This window comes from Megalobrama amblycephala, linkage group LG2, assembly GCF_018812025.1.
Source record: "Megalobrama amblycephala isolate DHTTF-2021 linkage group LG2, ASM1881202v1, whole genome shotgun sequence".
Classification (NCBI taxonomy): Eukaryota; Metazoa; Chordata; class Actinopteri; order Cypriniformes; family Xenocyprididae; genus Megalobrama; species Megalobrama amblycephala.
In genome coordinates, this window is record NC_063045.1 from 46419972 (window position 1) to 46443055 (window position 23084).

General features: G+C 37.9%; 1 protein-coding gene across 3 annotated transcripts; it reads right to left on the minus strand.

Moving 5' to 3' along the window:
• Positions 1 to 4986: 4986 nt before the first annotated feature.
• On the minus strand, positions 4987 to 22745 carry fgf13b (fibroblast growth factor 13b). Of its 3 annotated transcripts, XM_048179388.1 has the most exons (7): positions 22278 to 22745; positions 21893 to 22042; positions 16988 to 17155; positions 10770 to 10880; positions 10566 to 10669; positions 9176 to 9374; positions 4987 to 6432 (listed from the first exon to the last, which is right to left on the minus strand). In XM_048179388.1, the coding sequence occupies exons 2-7, from the start codon at positions 21942 to 21944 to the stop codon at positions 6296 to 6298; spliced, it is 771 nt and encodes a 256-aa protein (XP_048035345.1). In that variant the 5' UTR covers positions 21945 to 22042; positions 22278 to 22745; the 3' UTR covers positions 4987 to 6295. The 3 variants fall into 3 exon arrangements, with proteins under 3 accessions (XP_048035345.1, XP_048035336.1, XP_048035329.1); XM_048179379.1 differs by lacking the exon at positions 16988 to 17155 and having other exon boundaries at positions 21893 to 22039; positions 22278 to 22741; XM_048179372.1 differs by lacking the exon at positions 16988 to 17155 and having other exon boundaries at positions 22278 to 22741.
• Between the last annotated feature and the right edge of the window lie 339 nt (positions 22746 to 23084).

Here is a 23084-nt window from a genome sequence, read left to right on the forward strand (position 1 = left end):
TTAATTTGGCCTGTCATGTCAGATAATCTATGGCAGTATATTTCAATCTAAGCACAGCGGTAAACACGGCATTGGCAGAAAGATGATGCATGACCTCTTATGATTACAAACCGCAATCCTGTGGTTTAATGAATAGGAGGTTCCTGTCTATATTTCTTTAAAAGGAGTTGGCTTTTGCCTTCTCCCCCTTTGTGTTCAGTTTAACTGCTTTCCATTTGGCCTCATGTTCGCTCTGTTCCCATTTCGTTAGAATGACATCATCAAATTAAATGGCATCATCAAGCTGTCATTTTTGCTCTAGAGATCTGTCTTATCCTTGAACTCAGACTGTTTACTGATCGATCAGGTGAAAGGAGTGCCAAAGCCGAGCGCATACGCACATACGCGCTCAAACCATGAGCCGAGCACAGAGTCCGAGAAATCTATAAATCACTGTCAGTCTTATGGATGTGTCCTTGGTTACCCAGTATGACTGGGATTCTATTTATGGAAGATATGGTGATATTACACAAACCTATGCAGTAAAAAGTGTTGTATGTGTGAATTATGCTTGCATGGGTGTTTGGTTTGCTTTTAAGACTACAGATGTTGTGTTGATTACAGCTCCAACACGGTACAATTGAATCTTACTATTTAAAACAAGAATCTCACTATTTTAAACCCTTTGTTTCAAACATAACCGCATAAACGAGTGAGTTTGAGATCGTTTCGTTAATCATTTTGACCAGGAGCATTTCTAGTCTTTCATAAGTAGGCCGCCCATCAGAAAGTGTCCCCATATTTTAATACTCTTCTTTTTTTTTTATACTGTTTTGGATATATGGATATAAATATTCAGTAACACTTTACTTTAGGGTCCAATTCTCACTATTAACTAGTTGCTTATGCATGCATATTACTTGTTTTTTTAGTACTTATAAAGCACAGATTAATGCCTTATTCTGCATGATCATTCTACATCCCTTAATCCAACCTCATACCTAAACCAAAGTCCCTTTTCGGACAAGTAATTTTACTCGGTGGCCATCTTTGAAATGCCTCTCGGGCCTCTCTTTGAATGGGGAAACATCAGATTCTCCAAAGCTGTCTCCCAAGCTTTCGATTAAATTTCATATTTGAAATCACCAATGAAATCTGACAATAACTGTCTCATAAATTTTGTTTCTAAATGCTTGAATCATGACAAAAAAACTGTATTTTTCAAGCTGGATCAAGCTATTGCGCATGTGCATTTCCTCATTTTGCGCATCTGACTGTTTCTATCGGAACCGGAGCTTCTAACGATCACTGCAGTGACTCTTATTTAGAAGGTGGGACTTATTCCGCCATATTGTGTGTTGCACTTTCTCCCATTCAAATCAATACGAGTGACGCGTCTTGTGTTATTCTATAGTCTTTGCCTAAACTTAACAACTACCTTACTATTAATAAGCAGTAATTAGGAGGCAAAAGTCTACAGTTAATAGTTAGTTAATAGTGAGAACCAGATTGGACCCTAATCTAAATTGTGACCAAATTTTCATTTCCTGCAGTACAGAATGTGTTGCTCATTCACAAGCTGCACACGCAATAAAGAGCTGCTTCACTACATTGCATGACGTGACTGCTAAAATATTATCATGGAAAGTCATCAAGTCACTTTACAATAATCTCCATTGTCAGACAAGCAGGCCAAGTATTTTACTAGGGCACAGTGGTATTTCACTGAGGCTCATGCATGACACAATTTTAGTGGCATATGCCACAATCCACTGGCATATGCCACTGAAAACCGGATGTGCCACTAAACAAAGTGGCATGTGCCAGTGGCTTCTGTGCATGATGATGCCATGTCACCGCTACTAAAAAATGGTTTTGAGATGCCCCTGATTTTGATTCATTAAGAAGAACCAGTTCATAAGAATCGTTTGTTCACGAATCAGACAGCACGGCTCACGCTGTGTTCATTGTGGCGTGCTAGAAGTACTTGCATGCTCTTCTCTGATGACGTGTTTACTGGTGCGAGGGCAAGACAATAAGTCACTCACATGAGATCACTGCAAAAGCAAACAACAACCATCCAATGATCTTATCAATTTCTAATGGACAAAATCAAGTCCTGCCCTTCATGTTTTTGCCTGTTTCATGTCAACTTTAAACCCTGTATGGACCTAGACAGAGTATTCCAGACTGTTTAGATATTAAATTATGGTCTCAAAATATTCTTGTCATATTTGAACTGACAGTCTATGTGTAGCTATATTTTGCAAGCCTTTGATCACTTTAGGACTGTGACGCTCCTTGGGGCGGGGCTACATTGAAGCGTCTGCCAGTATATTTGCATGATTCTATGTGTGCGTATATATAAATCCCAGTGGATAGAGAGAGAGAGAGGGGAAGAGTGTGAGACAAGAAGCTGTACATTACCAAGCTTTTAAAAGATGCATAAAACAAACCCACAAACAACACAAGGTTTGATTTTTTTACAGAGCTTACATGCATTTTTAACCTGCTCTCTCCATTTATAAGCCCTAAGCTTCCAGATTCTTCTGATAGCCTGACTCAACGCTTTTATGACACATAGAATAAAACATGACTATATGTATTTTCTCTGGCCAGACATTTAATACTGAATCTAAAGTGTAGATGCACATACATTCATCAGCAAAAAAAAGCATATATATACTGTATATAAAAAGAGTCCTCCCTGATTCCATGGCAACCAGTGATGATACAGGCTGTTAGCCCCGCCTTTCTTCTGCACTCCATCAATATCAGAGCCTGCGAGACAGTACTCACAGCACACTCACACCAAAACAGATGGGAACTTCACACTCAAACCTGCTCCAGCACTCTGCTGTACTGTAAATATAAACACAAACCTGCAACTATACTTTCTAGTATCTGCAGGTTTGCCAATGTTATGTAAGAAGTCATGTTAGAACTTGATATTTCCCACAGTATAGCCAATAAAATTCACTTCTTCTGAGAAGCCAGTGCTCACCGAGCCACGCATTTCCTTTATAGAGTCCAGGTTGACCGTGGCAGAGTTAGAGTGACCATGCATGACTGCACAAAGCAGGGGCTTCATACATGCGATTCAGCCCAGATTGTCTGGTTTCCCTCCATTCATTATTTTCATTTACTGGTGCAGCACGGAGCACAATTTCCTGAGTGCTGCTCTCGGAATCAGATTTTAAAGCGTCAGATCAGCACTGAGCTGTCCATCATAACTTTACTCCTCCATCTCATTTCCTTTCTTCAGTATCTACACATCTATCCGTCCCACATCACTCTTCCATATCAGTCAGCTTGTGCCTCTCGTTCAGGCACCATCTGGCTACCAATCAGGTGATGTCACATCCTCTGCACCACATGTAATGCTATTTTAATTATAAGAATGTTAATGAATGCAAAGTCTTTAGTACCTTTCCCAGGGGCAAATAATCCATCTCAGGGGGTTTATTGGGAATGAAAGCCCAGTTCATTCAAAATTCATTTCAGGTTATGAAATATTAAGGACTTGATGGCCTTAGCCTGGGCAGTGATGATGTAACCATCCCAGATTCACCCAAGGAGCTTATTGAGGCACATTATGTATTCTTGAAGTGACCATCCTGTGTGCTTGAATGAGCATTTGAGTGTTCCTATAGCTTTGGAGTCAACGAATCACAATTGTTTTGATGTTTTTTCTTTGGTATATGACAGCCAAAAACAATTAAAGTTGAAGCTATGTTCTGTAATTTCATTTTCTTCTGCTGCTATTGGTCTGTCTTAAATGCTTGATTGCGTTTTGAACATCTTGAAAACACAATCAAGCAAGGCCATCTTGCCTTCTTTATTTTCAGTGCTTATCCATTTGATTCTCCCTATATACATTATTAAATGGTTTGATCACATCTGAGTTAAAGAGAGTTGGATGGCATTTAAATGAGGCCTATATCATGTCCATTTACAGTACATTAAACAACATTTCCAATGGTCTCCCCATAGGTTATGCATTAGACATGATCAAGGTTTCATTACACCACTCCAGTGAAGCAACGCACAACAAAATCAATTTCTTCATTCTCGGTGTCTTCATCAATATGAATTCATGAATATAAAAGCAGGTAGAACTATCTACTTAAAAATCAAACTGTGCTTGCTGACCTGATGTTTATTCAGGAGTTATGTTTTAAATTCAGATGAATTCACTACTGTTTATGCACTGCGGTTCCAAAATGAACATTGAGTATGTTCCTGAGGAGTTCTGAATGTCACAGAATCTGCATATTTAAAGGGTGTGAAGAGTTTCACTGACAAACTGGTACAGAACAACAAATGCATCATTTAATTGAAGTCACTTTTTATGTAAAGTTATTTGCTACTGTTGTCGTTATATCTGTCAGTTAATAATTAAATGATGTTATTAAAAATGCAATCAATAATATACAGTCAGCCAGTCTTTATGATGGGCAGTGATTGGCCAATCAGAATCTAGTGTTCCAGAGAGGTGTCTAATAATTGCATTTTTCTGTAACATGTTTAAAACTAAGGTCACCTGTGATCATTTTAATATTATTCAAGTCTGCAATGGGATATATTGGTGACATTTGGTGTATACGCAAAATATTGAGAATTTTTTATTTTTATTTTACATATTTTATTTTATGTAAGAGCTTTGGGGTTATTATCTGCCATAAAAGAGATACGTCCTTTGTCTCTAACTAATAAATACATTCATAAACACAAACATCCTGTTTATGCCCCTTAACAAATACACTGTATATGTATGTATGTATTTATTTTATACTTAAAACCTTTTACTTACTTTTTATTTTTATTATTTTATTTTATATTACATATTTAATGCATATTTTTATATTTATATTTCATTTCAGTATGAATATTTCTGGGGATTTGTATTTGTAAAATGTTTGCTTTTTTAATGTTGGGTTGTCACATACTCTTGTATTTGTTAGTATCGTTTTGAAGAAGAGTCACTTAACACATAATCAAACGTGCTCTGAACATACAAAACATTTTATTCAGTGCAGCTTCTTAAATGTACAACAAATAATAAACGGGCGGGTAGCAAGATAAAATGCATTTATATACATTTGTATTTTACACCAGTATCCATTAGAGCACATGGTTCCATATTGTAGTTAATATAAATAGCCACACAACATGCAGCGTCCATTGTCCCCCATGCATTAAATATGCTTCATACATACATACATACAACAGAAGAGGATTTTGATCAAAATTATAACCTGCCTGACCACTGAAGACTAGAAAGAAGAACTAGAAGAATGTAGTTTCATACACGAGTTATTTACGTATGCTGATTTAGCCCCGTTAAAGCAATGGAAGCTTTCTCTTGCTTGGCTTTCATTACGTTTTACCAAAAAGAGGGGTGTGAAAAAAAGCCTGACCTGTTTTTACGTAACGGAAATCTGATGTTAATCAATAATTTAACATTTTCTGATTTGACACTTCTCCAAGATGCTGGGTTCCCAAATTAGAAGGGAAGTAAAGGAAGACATAAACAGACAAAAAAAAGCAGGGACGCACAGCGAGTAGCCTTTATCTATCCTGAATACATTTCCTCTGACTAAATGACATTCACTCTTGCGGTTTTCTCAACCATCTGTCTGAGGGAGCTGAAATTACACAAATTGACTTACCTCCATACAAAGAGACTAATGACATCTTTGGTGTGCAGACAGACCGAACCCTAAATCTGTTTAATTTGCAGAATAACAATGGGGGGTGGCGCTGAAAAGACAGAAAAAGAGAAGCAAGGAGCAAAACGCCTTGTCTAAAAAGCACACAACAATGAACTGCTGCCTCAAAAAAGCTGAGCTGAAAGACTTGTATCATATGTCCAACACCTTTGGGATTTCTGCCTCTATATACCGATAAATGGGTCGCACAAGCTGCTATTGTCAAGTTGTAGTTGACTCAGCACTATGGAGTTGGCATTCCTAAGAAGAAATGAAGCAAAACACAAAAGTTCTAGAAGATTTTGTGACAACGCCACGGGGTAGAACCACAGCTCTGTATGCTACACATGGAAACAGGGATCACCGCAAACGGAGGCAGACCCCTACATCAATAAGATGGCTTGGTTAGTTTGTCTCAGGAGGTTGACCTGCAGAAGATTGTACAATGTAGGTTTGCACTTGTGTTCTCATCACAGTGATTTCAGGAAACACTAGCTAGCGACCAGCTAAGAGTTTCACCGCACTCTTGTAAACGCATTTGTGCTGTTTAGTTGATGGTCGAGTCCAGCAGCTGTACAGCAGCAGACCGCAGGTGTGCCCTGCGGTTATGTTGACTCATTGTGGCTTAGAGTCTTGCCACCGTTGAGCATGGCCGAGGCGCTGCGGCTCTTGGTCGGAGTACCACTTCCGGAACGGGAGAACTCAGTCAGATCGTGGAGCGATGGCTCTCTGTACATAGCAACTGGGGAGACACAAGTAACAGGCCTCATGAGTCTCATGTTCAGATTCTAGCAAGCTTGTCTCTTTATTAGTAAATCAATAACTTCTATTAGTGTCTACACAGCACTAGGGATGGGAATCACAAGAAATTGAATGCTTCTGAATCTTTAATGGTTCTTTTACTAATTCTTTTGAATATAAGGAAGAAACATTTGAAAGAACATAAAATGAACATAATAACATCAAATGTGGGAACATACTTCATATATATATCTTTTTATAAAATAAAAAATGCTGATTCACAATTGTTTGCGATTAACTAAAAATAAATTTTCATACCAGTCTTTGGGTCAGGAATGACATTTTAGTAGTCAAACTCTCCCTGCATCCCAATGTGCATACTATCCACCCTGTCCACCCTAAATAGTATTGAATATTACTAGTGTCACATACTATTTAGGATGGATAGTATGCACACTGGGACGCAGGCTCTGTTTTTGATTCACTAAAAAGAAACCGGAACTGTTAGCCCGGAACTGGATGCGCTTAAAGGATTAGTCCACTTTTAAATACACTTTTCCTGATAAATTTACTCACCCCCATGTCATCCAAGATGTTCATGTCTTTCTTTCGTCAGTCGAAAAGAAATTAAGGTTTTTGAGGAAAACATTCCAGGATTTTTCTCCTTACAGTGGATTTCAATGGGTACCAACATATTGAAGGTCAAAATTACAGTTTCAGTGCAGCTTCAAGGGCTTTAAACGAAACCAGATGAGTAATAAGGGTCTTATCTAGCGAATCGATCGATCATTTTCGGAAAAAATACCGCATTCCGCATTCTTCATAACGCTTACGCTGAATGTTCTACGCCTTCCCTATTCTACTTACGGAACGAACGCGGCGCCAGTTTCGTTTTTTTCCGTAACTTGAATAGGGAAGGCGTAGGACATTCAGCGTAAGCGTTATGAAGAATGCGGAAGCGGAAAGTACGTTCAAGGCGATATTTTGTTTATAAAGCATAAACGGTTGTATTTTTTTCGAAAATGACCGATCGATTCGCTAGATAAGACCCTTATTACTCATCTGGTATCGTTTAAAGCCCTTGAAGCTGCACTGAAACTGTAATTTTGACCTTCAATCTTTTGGTAGCCATTGAAATCCACTGTAAGGAGAAAAATCCTGGAATGTTTTCCTCAAAAACCTTAATTTCTTTTTCGACTGACGAAAGAAAGACATGAACATCTTGGATGACGTGGGGGTGAGTAAATTTATCAGGAAAAGTGTATTTAAAAGTGGACTAATCCTTTAATGTTTTTGATTCACTAAAAAGAACCAAGCGGTTCAGTTTCGCACTAAACAGCAATGCAACATTGAACACATTCAGAGTATTTTAGGTGTTCCTACTCCATCTACAATATTCGCATAAGTTTGTCTCATTTTTGGCTGTAAAATGATTGAATAATGAATGTATGAATATATCCACACAAAACAACTGACCGATGAATACAGTGAGAAAGAAAAACATAGTAGGTTTTCTAGGTATAATCAACGTAAATATCTGACATTCTGACATAATTATTCATAATCGATCATTTAAAAAGAAATAGTGTTTTAAAGCAATACGTTTTGGTGGGAAAATATTGGTAATTCTCATTTGTGCTCATAGTTTTGATTACATCACATCCGGTCAGGCGGTCGCATTTGGTCTAGCTGCAAAAGTTCAAATATTTTTCAACACAACCAAAGATTAAAAAGGAACCAAAAATTCCACATACGCATATATGATCGGAAATCCACTCAGCTCCCTTATTATACTCTCCAACTGGAAATGAATGACTTCTGGTCTGTTGTTTGTCGGAACGGAACATCATCATTTGACAAGTTCCAGGTAAGTACAATATACAGCACCTGATTGCAGTAAAAAATTATTTTGTTCTGCACATTGTTCTAATATAACATAACTTTGTTTTAAATCTAATTGCATGGAGCTCCCATGCTCATTTCAAGCAGACTAATGTCTAGTCATCTTAGCTTCACTTATGACTGCACACAAGCAGCTGCAGTTTTTGATTTCCCCTCGGATTTAGCCAGTTCTGAGAAAGAAAGGCACCACTTTAATTTAAGGAGAAAATAGGAAAAACTATTTCTCAGGGCAAAAAAGTGCGCCTATGCTTAACTATGTCTTTTATGGTCTGTTGGGAGAGCGATATTTGAGAGTTAGGGATTGATATTAAGATGCTAGTAAATGCAGTAATTAATTTCATATCATGGCCAATAACCCATAAAAAGTTAATATTAACATTTTATTGTATTTTTTCTAAAAGAATTAAATATAAAACATTAAAAACTAAAACCTACCTAGAATTTAGGAATCACAACATTATAATGTTCAGATAAGATTACATAATATTATGTAAGATTTTTGTAAAGATTAACTTTAAGTCAGTGTCCAATAAAATGTCTGATAAAACTTAGTTAAACTGACATCTTTACAGTGCTTATACCAGTTTAACCACTTTAATAGCACAGACACCCCTTGAGTATGACCACGGTTATGCAATTTAACTTTCTACAATACAAACATGCGCTTCCAACACATCTGCATTTTCATCTTTTTATAAAGCAATAAGACCAAACAACTGCAGATACGTGCTGAAAGCCAGCAAGCTACTTGAATGCTAGTGCTACAATCAGCCAATATATCCTCAATCTAAAGTAGATATTTTTAGAAAGCCATCAGCCCGACGATCTGTGCTTGAACGAACCTTTGAGAGGTTTGGGGATGAAGTGTGCAGCCGGCTTGGTCTTCTTTACATGGTTGCCCTTCATGATTTGACCCTCTTTGTTGAGACCCAGGTACCAGCCTCGGCCTGACTGCTGCTGCCGATAGATCATTGATGAGTAGGTCACGTAATAGTTCTCAAACACTGACTCTTTGAATTTGCACTCTGGCGTGAAGTGCTCCTGTGAGAGTGAAATGGGCAGAAAAGACAACAGAGACATAAGAGACAATAGAGAATTATTCTTACATGTTTGTGGAGGAGTATTTGCATAAGAGAGAGAGAGAAAAAAAAATGTGTGTGCGCGGGAGAGATGAAGAAAGCAAGAGCAGACAAATTTGAGCTGAAGACGGTCCAGGACCAGCCTCCATCAATATCCACACATCACCTCATCGTGATTTGTCTTTAAACCTGAAAGTAAATTCCAGTGATTGGAACCGTAATAAGCGGTCTAAACGTGGTAGCACGCCACCCCATCTAGTTTGTGGTGTAGATTGATTATCATTAAACTCCTGAGGCCCGAACCACTTTGACTCATTCCTGCAGATCAATACATTCATCCTGGGGAAAACAACCTCTCAAACTCAACAAGGAGATACGTGTATACCGGCACGACCATGGGTGCGAGTTTGAGTATTCCTGTGGGCAGTCAGACATGAACCCACACAGTTGAAATGGAAAAGTACAGTTTCAACTGTTCCCGCATAGTAAAATCACAGACCTGGCCAAAAGTTTCAAGCGACACTGCAAATCTTTAGCGTTCTAATGCCAGCAATGTTGCTCGAAATGTCCATTTTGAATTGACAGAAGCACTTATTGGCACAGCACTAAATAATTCATGTCGCCAAAGCACATTTAATCAAAGGAACGAGGCGAGGGAGGCACTCACAAAGCAGAATATCCATTAGAGCATTATTGTGATTTCTCCATATTTAAAAACTGCAGAGTAGATATCAGGCGGAAAACCTTGGGTATGATGATGCATCATCTCCCAAGAGCGTTCTATAGATAGTCCAAATACAAAGCAATTACATGAAGTGTGAATTATCTTTGTGTGAATGCGAGGCGCTAACAAGAATGTCTAAATATGCCATTATCTCTTCTTTGAATATGATCACGATACAATGCTGTGATAAATAAGAGGCAGATGGTGTTTGGGCAGGAGTTGGATCTCATTAACTCTTCAGTCTATCGATCGCTCGCTGTCTGGAATCCAACCTGCAACCTTTAAGTTAACAGCTTGGATCCTCAGGCATCCATGATGCTGTCTAAGACATAGAATGTGGGATGTTTACTACTGCCCTGATCTCAGAAGAGCCCACAATGTGTAGGAGGGACTCACAAAGATGCAGTATGAAGAGATCAGCATACTTACAGAGGTGTACAGGTAGCCTTCGTTGTTCATGGCCAGGTAGAGCTTGGTCTGAACGCCCTGTATAGCCACCACCCGCAGTCCAACAGGGATGAGGTTGAAAATAGCTGTGAAGTTACAGTACAACAAAACAGAATTGAACCCATGGGAAAGAAGCGTGTAGGCTCAGTCAGTCGTGTTTAAACATGTTGCGCGTAGTGAACGGACCATAGCTATTATCTTCCTCTTTTGTACCATCGATGGTCCCATCAGCTTGGAGTTGTAGATGAAAGCCTTGTCGACTGTAGAGCTTGGTGACTATCCCCTTGAGCTGAGGCTCTGTGGAATTGAGACAACACAATTTAGGAAGAGGGGGAAAGGGAGGGCATCCAACAACACATTGCATGAGGTGAAGAAGAACATTCAGAACAAAGGCACAGCTTGTGAAAGCCAAGAAATGACGGTTGGAAAACCATAAAATGTGCATTGTGAAAACATAGTGAGTGCTGGTGCCAACGGGACCCAGGCATTTGGCAAGCATTCCTCGGTGTTTAGGTGACAGATAACTATGGCTTATATAACATGCATTTCTGTAATATTCTGATTAACGCTAAACGGCTCTGAATTTATGAGTTAAAAAACTTTATTACCTCACTGTATACAAGATGCAAAAACAAAAGGAGCAACGAGAGCACGAATCACATTAATGTTTATCAATTCTGTGCTATTGATATTTGATGATGCTTTAAAATAATAGTTTCAGTCACAAACAATTTTCCAGACAATTAATTATAGTAATTGCCATTTCCCCACCTACGCAGTTGTTACCTTTAAGAGACAGTTCTACTTGACCTGACACTTACAATTATTTTCATTGACCAAAGTAGTCAGGTTCAGTCATATTAAATAATATTTTTGAATATTCTTTACTATGTATTTGCTTCTGTTATTTATGTTACTATTATTAATAATATTTTACATTTCTAATTTGTGACCCTGGACCACAAAACCAGTCATGAGTCATATGGGTATATTTTTTGCAATAGCCAACAATACATTGTCAAAATTATCGATTTTTCTTTTATGCCAAAAATCATTAGGATATTAAGTAAAGATCATGTTCCATGAAGATATTTTGTAAATTTCCTACAACAAAAATATGGATTGCCAAGGACTTCAGCTGGACAACTTTAAAGGCAATTTTCTCAGTATTTTGATGTTTTTGCACCCTCAGATTCCATATTTTCAAATAGTTGTATCTCGACCAAATATTGTCCTATCCTAACAAACCATACATCAATGGAAAACTTATTTATTCGGCCTTCAGGTGATGTATACAAAATGGTTGACCTTTATGACTGGTTTTGTGGTCCAGGGTCACATTTAGTTTTGTACTGCTTTCACTTGTAAGTGGTTGTATTTTCAAAGCTTCGAGCATGAATATCTCAACAGAATATATAATTTAACATATATTTTAAAGTTTTTTTTTGTTTGTTATTTTGCATGTTGCAAAGCACATTTTCTGTGACCCAACAAAACCTCCAACCTACCACCCAGAAACCAACTATATTAATTCATAAATTCAACATTTATTATTTATTGCTGAATAAAAAGTGAAAAACACTGAAGACCAACCAGTGATCATATCAACGACACACATATATATATATATATATATATATATATATATATATATATATATATATATATATATATATATATATTACCAACAAATACTCAATATTGGCAATAGAAATCCATCAAATGAAAGTCAGCATAACCTAAAGAGTGCCACAGATCTGTGTTTAGCCCGATCTCTGATTCAGACTGCATGACATGTAGTGTAGAACAAGTGAGGATCTGTGTGCCCTGGTGATATTGCAACATCAGCTCTAGCACAGAGAGAAGCCTCAAAAGCAGTGAAGTGTGAAATCCTTGTCTTGTTACTTTGCGCAGCGGATCTTAGTACAGTTCAGACTCGTTCATATAAGGAGTTAAAGATAGAGCAAAGTGTACTCATGTTTTCTTAATTCAGTCAACTGTGATGAGGATGAGGATGATGACGATGATCGATGGACATGGCTATCTGGGTAAAGTCTGATAAAAAAGAACACACATAACATCAGACCTGGCCGTCTTCTCTTGCGTTTCTTAGAGCCGAAGAGTTTGACGCGTGAGAACAAGTTGAGCTTGCTGGGCTTCTCGCAGTTCCCAATGCTCTTATTGGGGCTGCTGGCGCAGCGGTTGGCATTGGCTTTCTCCCGCTCCCTCGCCTGCCTCTTCTGCCGAATGAGGGAGCTGGCGATCGCTGCGGCTGTAGCCAGTTTGGCGTTTTGTTGTGGCGACGCGTCCCAGATTAAAAATGACCATATGTTGTGTATATTAAAGTCCTGTGTGCTCAGAACATTGTCAGTAAGGAAGAAAAATCAATACTCCATGACGGACTGCGTAATGGTCATTTCAGAAGTCCACCGTTGTCCCCACAAGAATGAGCATATTTTTTATTGACAAATCATTTGGTTTGAAGCCCTCACAACCGCTTCGTTCAGCGTCGGCTGTTGTGCCCTGACATGGTGCAGCAGATCCCGGACAGCAGCTCCTCTTTTTCTCTCCGGGGAAAAAAAGCTGTCTTCTAGAAAATGTTGCCTTTTTGTTGCGCGTTTGTTTGAGAGAGAAACGCGTGCCATTGTGCCATGATCCAAAGCTTTACTAAGCCATGCGCTGATTCAGAAAAACGGGCACCTGTTAACACAACGCCGCTGAGGAAATAATTAAATATTGTCTTCATGTGAGAAAGAGAGGGGAGGAATTGTGCTGGAAAATTGTGAGCAAGAGGTCCCCGCCTTTCAATAACGCAGCCTTTAATTGAAGTTGAGTAGATTAATCGGCTTCCCCTGCAGATGCGCTCATGTTTTCAGCAGTGGAGATCTGCATAGGTACTCAACAGATTCCCCGTCCTCGTTCCCCAAGACCGCCCAAAATATGGAAATTCAGAGGCGTAGGAAACAGAATTTAAACTCAGGTGTCAGCAATATGATCCATGAAAGAAAAATATCCACATCCACCAGTGCGGAGATTCCAGACTGCCCTCTTTTCGACACTAGGCTGGATTGCAGCAGCAGCAGCAGCAGCTCGTTCTCCTCGCAGTAGCTCCTGCAGCAGCACGGCTTCAGCGGCTGCATGGTGACAGACAGCCCCAGAGACGTGACTGTGGTCTTCAACAAGCCGCCGTGTATAAACAGGCAACATTAGAGCCTCCTGTAATGAGGAGTGGCCTTTTTGGCACATATAATCCAACTCATTCATAGTTTTTTATTTATAACATATTTTGTTTTGTTTTGTAGAATTATGCACTCTTAAAAATAAAGGTTCTTTATTGGTTTCATGAAGAACCTTAAACATCCATGGAACACGTTTACTACAAAAAAGGTTCTTTATAGTGAAAAAAGGTTCTTTAGATTATTAAAATGTTCTTTACAGTAAGAAAAATGGTTCACTGAAAGGTTCATTTGGAGAACCAAAAATGGTTCTTCTATGGCATTGCTGCGATAACCAGCTGTGGGAACCTTTATTTTTAAGAGTGTACTGTAAAATTGTTTTGTTACATATATATATATATATAAACTATAAAAAAAAACCTATGGTTGCTAGAACTTTACCTTAAAATACAATTACTACAATTTTACAGTTCATAACTGCATATCTCATTCATAACGTTAATTTACCAACTAATTTGTGGTATTCAAATATGTTTGTTTCTGCAAAATATGTGGATAAGGCCACATAACAATGAAAAATTGCCCTCTCCAGCAACTGATAATAACATAGACCAAGCACAAAGACAAAACACCATACATACATATACACATACACCATACGTGCAACATACATATCACTAAAATAATGCAGTAAAACTATTTTTTCTTTTAAATAATATCTAAACAAAAGATGGTTCACACAGGAAGTTCTGGGAACGCCTCTTTCATCATCAATTAATTTTGTTTTCACTAATATGTTACTATAAAAGTATGTAGTATTGTCTTTTTAAATATAAATGTAACTAAAGGTAATTCATACTTTGTATTTATAAAATATCTAAAAATCTACAGCAAGTTTACATGAATTATCTTACATATAAATATATAATAATATTACATAAAATACCCTTACTGTATAAGTTAAATAAGATTAAATAATATGTTATATAATATTTTTCACTGAATGGTCCATCCAAAACCAGTTCAAGATGTTACCACATCAAACACATTTCTAAATCACCTAACAAAACATTTTTACAAGGATGGATAGTGCCAACAACTACATTGATGAACAGCAGACAAATATACTTTTTTCAAAACGGTTTGTTTTTTAAAACTGCAATCCTCCTTTGCTGAAACAACTAGAAAACTCTTCCAACCCACTTAAGCTGACGTTCAGTTGAGCTGGTGGATTTCAGCACCACGGACAGCACTAATGACCCACGCCTCTCTGTTAATTACAAACAACCCCATTCACCCACTCAAACATGCCATTATCAGCTTATATATTATCAGTAAATCTCATTCATTTGTCTAACTCCTTTTAAAGAAGCCCCCTGACTGGATATCTTCAGATATCTAAAAGTGTACCTGATACAGATCTTCTCAAGGGAAACGCCATGCTACTCTCAGAGGCATCCAGAGATGGCTTTTATTCTTTCGCACTTCTTCACAGTGTGCAAAGCAAGAAAAAGGGCGTTGCGAACTTTCAACTAATTCTCATGAGTATTCTGTCCATTAAAAGAGCACAGCCCGGCAATCATAGCAGATCATTATAGCCTGTTATTGACAGACCACTATGAGTTTAAGGCGCCTTATCAATGATTCATCAGATGCATCTGAGATAATGCCAACTCTAATATTCTCTTCAGGGTCATTCACAGCAAGAAGATGAGGAGAGAAGAGGGTAGAGCGAGCAAACACTCTCAAACCTTTGTGAATGAATCCTAATCACAAACCTGAAGATGTATATGCTCAATATATTCATATTATAGTCAATAACAGATTACAGTATTATTGATTGATCATGAAAAATAACAGGCCAATGAATAAACCTCATTTGGATTCAAAGCCCTGCTTCTAAATATTATTCTTATTAATAAAAGCATCAGAGACATGGCTGGCTTACAAGCTCCAAAAATCATGCACGGACAGTTTGGGAACAGTCCAGAACGGCAGAGCGAACCAGCTACATGTTCAGAGAGAGAGAGAGAGAGACTAATGAGATATCGGCGTAATGAGGAAACAGGATTTTTTCTCAAACAAGGGGAATCGAATTAGTCTGGCCTTCCTTCCTGTTATGTGTTGAGCTAACATGCAACACATCCAAGCATATTTTCCTGCTCTTCTAAAGCAAACAAATCTAATGTAAGTTTTAAGATTGTATCAAAGTCACTGTCATACACAAGTGTTTTATGTAATCCTATTATGCTTATGCAGTCTCTATATTACTCATGCACATCTAATCTCTGGTGATAGTAACTTCTTGATGTCTACAGATAAGGGACCCTGAAATGAAGCACTTTTTTCTACACTCTATATTTTCTGTGCTGCTATTAACAAATATAACGCCATTGTTTCTGTATCTAGGAACTGAATTGAATTCGCCAGGCAATAATATAACCATAAAGTCTCTATTTAAATTATTATGGCTATTAGTGACCTCATAGTTTATCCCATTAGCATTCCTAAGGTCTGGTGTTTGTACCACGGGTGGTAGCCTACAGTGGAACGCTAACAGGTTACAGAACTTATGCAGATCTTGTTATGATGAGAAAACAAAGTTGTAGTCTTTGATTCTATGGCACAAAGTCATAAAAATATCTCTTTGGGTTATTTTTATGACTGAATGTGCTTATGTTCTCAGCCACATTTCAGTTGAGAGGGCGAAAATAACAACCCCACCCTGATGAAGCTGATCTTAAAGCGCACCACAAGATGGCGCTAAAAGATGTGAAATGGGCTGAGAGAGAACATTGGGCACATCATCATCATCATCATCACCACATCCAAACGTTCATGAAGTGCACAATAAAACAGACCTGGGTTTGAAATACAGTTAGTGTACACATGCAGGAGTAACAAGAACTTGTGCGGGCCTAGACGTGAAAACATTCCCTTACTATTCAGAGACAGAAAGTCCAACCGAAAGAACATAATACAGTTCATTCAAATTCATAACAGCACTGGTACATTGTGCACTGAAACAATAGCATGCGTTGCAATATAGAACATTTACAACGCATGCTATTTCCGGTGGGTTAGTACGGTGTGTGTGTTTTTTTTAATGTGTTTTATAATAAAAACAATGTTAATGCTGGTCTTTCGTTATCAAAGAACACTCTTTCGTGAAATTATCATTGAAGGTGCTAGGCAGGCAGAACCGATAAACCTCTCATCTCGACAAACCTTCAGGGATTTCTTTTTTCTTTAGAACGAAGAGTTTCCAGAATGGACAGCAAAAGAGCTCCTGACATTTACTATGAAAGGGTGAGTTTTCTTTCTGATCTACTGCAAGAGACTGAGTTGACTCCGCCCGCAACAGAATGTACTCCTTTCCATCTTGAACTGTGTATACTTCAAGATAGTGACAGAACAACAAGTATTAGGAAAAATTCTGGTATGACAAAAATACATAAATCGTATTTACACTATAATGACGCATGCAACCGTGCACGTACACACACAGAGGGAGGCCGAAAGGCAAATAGACCAAATAAGTTTGGAAAGATGATACTGACATCTGGTGGTAAAGCCATGGATGTAGTTATAACTACACTGTATCTTCTGCACTAAATCTACAACAGTATTAACTTAAAGTGTCATGTTTTCAATCATGACAAAACTAATTAGATACTTAGCTGAACACATCAAAGTATTAGGCTATCTAAGACTGAATAATTAGTCATGCAATTACACATACACATGTAAATTTCACATATAGCCTACAATATAGTTTGTAATGATACAAACTGCAAAAACAAAGGGAAAAAACATATTTTTCAGACAGTCCAACATAATGCATAGCATGATTTTTTATATAGCCTACCTGTAATTACATTTGTAAAAAATATTTTATTTTTTGTATTATTTGTTTACACATCTTGGGTGGAGCATTTATATAGTAGATCACATATACTGAATTCTTGTCACTTTTATGAGGTTACAAAGTGTAAATCACTGAGGCTTCAACATGGAAAATCAATGTTATTAGTATCAATATCACAGTATACGATGTATCGATAACACTTTACAATAGTTAACATTAGTTAATGCATTGACTATTAACTAAAAATGAGCAATAGCCTACATTTGTTACAGTATCTATTCATCTTTAAGAACATTGTTTGTTCATGTAAGCTCGGGTCCCTTAAATAATATTGATTAATACAACTTTTGATTTTAGTAATATATTAGTAAATTATAAAATTAAAATTTTTCGGTTTCACAGACAGGGCTTAAGCAGGGACGTTGGAACTATATTGTGAGAGGGGGGGCGGGATTCGTCTGGGGAGGGGGGGGGACTCTTAAGGTATAACTTAACTAAAGGTATACTACCACTAAAGGTATATCATTGCTAGGCGTCTTCAGGGCTATCATCCACTCGCGAGGCATAGGCGCTGAAAGGCAGAGGCGCTGGCGCCCTCCTAGCAACGGCGCTGTTTTTGGTAAAACATGATTTTGACGACTTCATTAAGTTTTGTTTTATAGAAAACTCTTTTTAAAAGATATTCGTTTTGTATAAATTGTATCTTAATTTTGATCAATGTTTTATCAATCAATTGCCCGTATTTAATAAATAAGAAGCAAATATATAGCAGACAATGTAATAACCTTAGTGTAATTGACAGAATTACTACAAAATATTTTGCTACCTAAAAGTTAAAGATTTTTTTTGTGTCACGCATGCATGCATGTCTATTTCCCTCATATTAAATATAAAACGCATGTGGACTGATATTTTTCCAATGTCTGGACTCCTTTATTAATGGAGCATATAAACAGACGTTTCAATATATTGGTATTAAATGCATTTTCTGAGAATTTATATTTCAAGTTTTTACTGCAAATGTCGAAATGCGCGCTCTTTGGTCCATCAGTGCTTGAGTCACTGATCACATTAGAATAAAATATCTCATAATAAAATACAAAATTTTACTGATTTATGAATGTATATGCATAGTTCTCATCAGTCGGAAATACAGATAAACGCTTTCATTTGTTGTATTTTTGATCCTGAAAGAAAACAGAACAACAAAAGAGCGAATCATAGGCCTACATGGAGTCTGTACGTGTTAAGCCTCGTTTACACTGCACGCGTGTGCGGCGCGTTACGGCTGCGACGCGGCTACCGGAGCTGATTCGCGGCCACTCTAGTCAATGCTCGTGTTTACACCAGCCGCGCCGCGGTGCGTTTGAGAAGCGTCCCAGAAGCTCGCCGCGCCACTTCACTAAAGGGCCCCCCCTGTTCTAACGTCTATGGGCTTAAGGCTGATTTATACTTCAGCGTCGGACCTACGCCGGAGCCTCAACGCCGTAGGCTATTTCATTTATACTTCTGCGTCGTTGTTGTAGGCAGTGTCCGCGGTCATGTTGAGTATCAAAACAAAAGCCGAGGCAAGAAGCAGCTCGTCATGTATGTTGTCAGAGAAGCTTGCAAACAGAAACGGCAGAGAAGCGGCAAATAGGTAATGACTTTTGTTGCATTTTGACTTCATGTGTCCTCTGAAACAGAGTGTTTTTCATTCATATGGATGTTGAAAGCGGTCACTCTTCTCCTGTTGCTCCAAGTCAGTTTTTTGACCCGAGGGAGGGGTTCTAGCAGACCAATCAGAGCGCTTGCGGTCCGCGTAGAATTGACGCGTTGTTACATTTTTGAAGAGGTGCATGTCAGGCTACGTCGTAGGCTACGCGTGCTACGCACAGCCTACGCCGTTGCTACGGCGTACTCTCGACGCAGAAGTATAAATCAGCCTTTAGATTAAGGCAGGATTAGGCCTTAGTTCAATTAGTATATTTAAGTAGCTTTTATAAACATGCCTAAGAATAAAACATTACTGTGCGCATCTTGAGACAAAACAATGGCAGTGACATATTATAAGTTGTTTTTAGTTAAAACAGCTCAAACATGCATTTTAGTCTGGGACTAGTCTTAAAGGGATAGTTCACCCAAAAATGAAAATTCAAGATTCAAGTTTATATAGCACATTTAAAACAGCCACAAGACTGACCAAAGTGCTTCACAAGAGAAACAGCATCATAAGAGCAGTAAGATCACATAAAACATACTATAACAAAGAACCAGAAAAAAAGAAATAAAACACAAATAGGAAATATAATAGGCAGGAATATAAAACCTAATAGGCCAATGAAAACAGATGGGTTTTTAGAAGAGACTTAAAAATGGTTAGACTAGGGGCCATTCGGATCTCCACTGGCAAGTCATTCCAGAGGCGAGGACCGATTAGGCACGGTCACCTCTATGCTTAAGTCTGGAGTGAGGGATTAAAAGAAGGTTCTGGTCACCAGATCTTAGGCTTCTCGAGGGGATGTAGTGATGCAGCAATTCAGGTAGCCGGGTGCTTGATTGTGTAATGATAAAAAAAAAAAAAAAAAAAAGATTTTAAAATGTATTCTAAATTGAACAGGCAACCAATGAAGGGCCTTTAAAAGTGGAGTGGCATGATCCCTTTTTTTCTTTTTTAGAAGAAATCTAGAGGCAGCATTTTGGACCAGTTGAAGACGGGCAATTTGAGCTTTAGAAATGCCACAGTATAATGGCTTAAAAATTATAATAAAATTAACTTAAAAATCAAAATCAAATTAAAAATGTTGTCATCATTTACTCACCCTCAAGTTGTTCCAAACATGTATACATTTCTTTGTTCTGCTGTACACAAAGGAAGATATTTGGAAGAATTTTTGTAACCAAGCAGATTTCGCCCCCCATTGACTGCCATAGGGGAAAAAGTACTATGTAGTCAATGGGGGGCAAAATCTGCTTGGTTACAAACATTCTTCCAGATATCTTCCTTTGTGTACAGCAGAACAAAGAAATTTATACAGGTTTGGAACAACTTGAGGGTGAGTAAATGATGACAGAATTTTTGGGTGAACTATCCCTCTAAGCCTTGTCTGTGAAACTGGGTATAGAAGTATTTTTCTAACTCATAAATGGAACGTTATTGTAAAGTGTTAACGATGTATCTTTGAAGTAAAACTAAAAAACTTGGACGCAAATGGTGACATACAGAATTAACACTTAATGAAGGTGTTCTAAATAAACGGTGTTCAATTAAAACTCAGCAGAAGCTTAATCTTTCATTTAGGCTGAATCCCCAAAGGTCTATTAAATATAATTAAAAGCTATGTCTTTTTAATGACCCCTCATTTAACATGGCCTCAGTATAGATGTGTAGATCATTCCATGACGTAATAAACTTTAATGAGTTTTTCCTGTAACAACTTAATCAAACGTAATCCTCAGCACTGGCATTTACAGCTCCCTCTCAGGGGTTTGTGAAGCTATTATTACTTATGGCCCAACCACACAACACACATATATAGGCTAAAAAATCAGGCATGCACTTTAATGCTTGTTGACCTTATATAAAATGTTATGCAATTTATTTCCAGTGAAAGAACCACTGTAGACACTAAAAACAGAATACATCTGCCTTATACAGCATGATATGTATTTTTAATAAGGCAGCCTCTCCGCCTCTTTGTCTCCATGGCAATAGGTACCCAGCCTACATCCGTGAACTGAAGCGCGGAGAGTGCCTATATCACGCTCAATAAAAAGAAAAGGAAATAAATACATGTATAATAATTTTCTTGCTATCTATACGTTTTATCAAAAGAACGTTTGTTTAATAAAAGCCATTGTTGTTTTGAGGTAAAACGTGAGAAGAGTGGAAAGCTATTTTTGCTTCTCGTGAAGCGCGCTCAGCTGTTAAAGTAGATTTAAAGTGACCGCACCACCGCAAATATGATCGCAAAATAAACATCACACTTGTTGGTTAGGTGTATCTTTAAGCTTAAACGCGAACATATTTTTATAATTTAATGTTAAGTTGCTCTCTTTGTAGAGGCCTAATAGATCGGCTACTAGCGTCGAGGGAATCAATTTTTAATGATTTTCCGTGCAATGCTTGACATCGGCCCATTAATTGTAACCGCCTGCATAACCAGAACTATCAATGGCTTCCAACGTGCGCCTTTTGCGCGTAATTATGAACAACAACAAATTGATGTCAATACATGGAGAGGGAAAAAAGGTTTAAGTAAAAAGACATATATGTGATGTCTTACCCTTGGTTGCATCCTTATCTTCTTTCGTCTTTAGTAACGCTTTCCCGCTCATAGATCCCAGTTTTAATGAAGAATTCCAGATGATAACTCACACCGAATCGATCCGATCATTCAAAACTGGCTCTTCTATTAAACAGTGGCCAACTCCTCCTTAAAGGAACCAGAGCGCTGTTCATAACGATTTCCCATTGTATGATATCTTTTTAATTATCTTTTTCATATATTTAAAATCAAAGAATACATATACAGTTAGTATCCAGAATAAATCAGGTCTGTATGTTTTTTTTCCCAATTCACACTCATCAAATAAAGATTCATATTAATTTAATGTAGGCCCATTTAATGGATAATTAGTCAGTGCATTTTAATGTTGCTGAATCCTTACCGTTTGCTGGTCGTTATTATCTTCTCTGGCAGGTGTGCATAAGCGCTTTGTTCCATAAGACAAAAGACAAGGCAGCAAAGCAAGGCGTGAAAAACTGTAACAACAGGCTTCGGAAAAAAATTAAAATGTAAAAGGCCACTTCCCAAGCTGTTTTACTGTCGTTCAGTTTGCACTGTACAATATTGCAATTCGTGCGCTCATGATGTGCTTTGACACATCAATCAGACCACATGGCGGTGTATCACCCTCGCTACGCAACTATTGAGGTCGCGTTGTGAAGCCCAGTCCCAAACTTCACCACGTGACGCGTGACGTCGCCCTCCGCTGCTGCTTCTGTCAGAAGAGTCAAAATGCGCTGGAGTTGACAAACATTACGCAGATTTACGCAAGACCATTCATTAGCTGAACTCACGCATTCTATGATTAAAATGTTGGTTTCGTTCAGCTACAGGTCAGTAAATGAAAATATAACCAAGAATATCTGATATACAATGTTTCAAACAACACTGAACGAAAAAAAAAACTATATTACTTCAACAAGTAGCCTATAGTAGTTAGCTAGCTATTATCAAATAATTGTTGAGCGTTAAGGGTGCGAATTATTGTGGGAGGGTAGTTAATTTCACTCAGTCGTTTTCTAAATAAATAACTAATTATATTATTTTCAGTAGCAAGGTAGTCTACCTTATCTAATTTTCACCTGCTGCTAAATTGTTTTCAGCTGAGAAATCGAGTTCGCCTGAAAAGGTAACTATAGCAACAGTATGTCGTTTTTATGTGATAAAACTGTTAAGAGCCTTCAAGACA

Bases quoted from the DNA above. Each gene is read 5' to 3' on its own strand.
- fgf13b (XM_048179388.1), bottom strand. From the start codon at position 21,944: ATGAGCGGGAAAGCGTTACTAAAGACGAAAGAAGATAAGGATGCAACC. The intron at 17,156-21,892 runs GTAAGACATCAC...ACTATCTTGAAG, and splicing joins AGATAAGGATGCAACCAAGG to TATACACAGTTCAAGATGGA. The intron at 10,670-10,769 runs GTCCGTTCACTA...GTAACTTCACAG, and splicing joins AGAGGAAGATAATAGCTATG to CTATTTTCAACCTCATCCCT.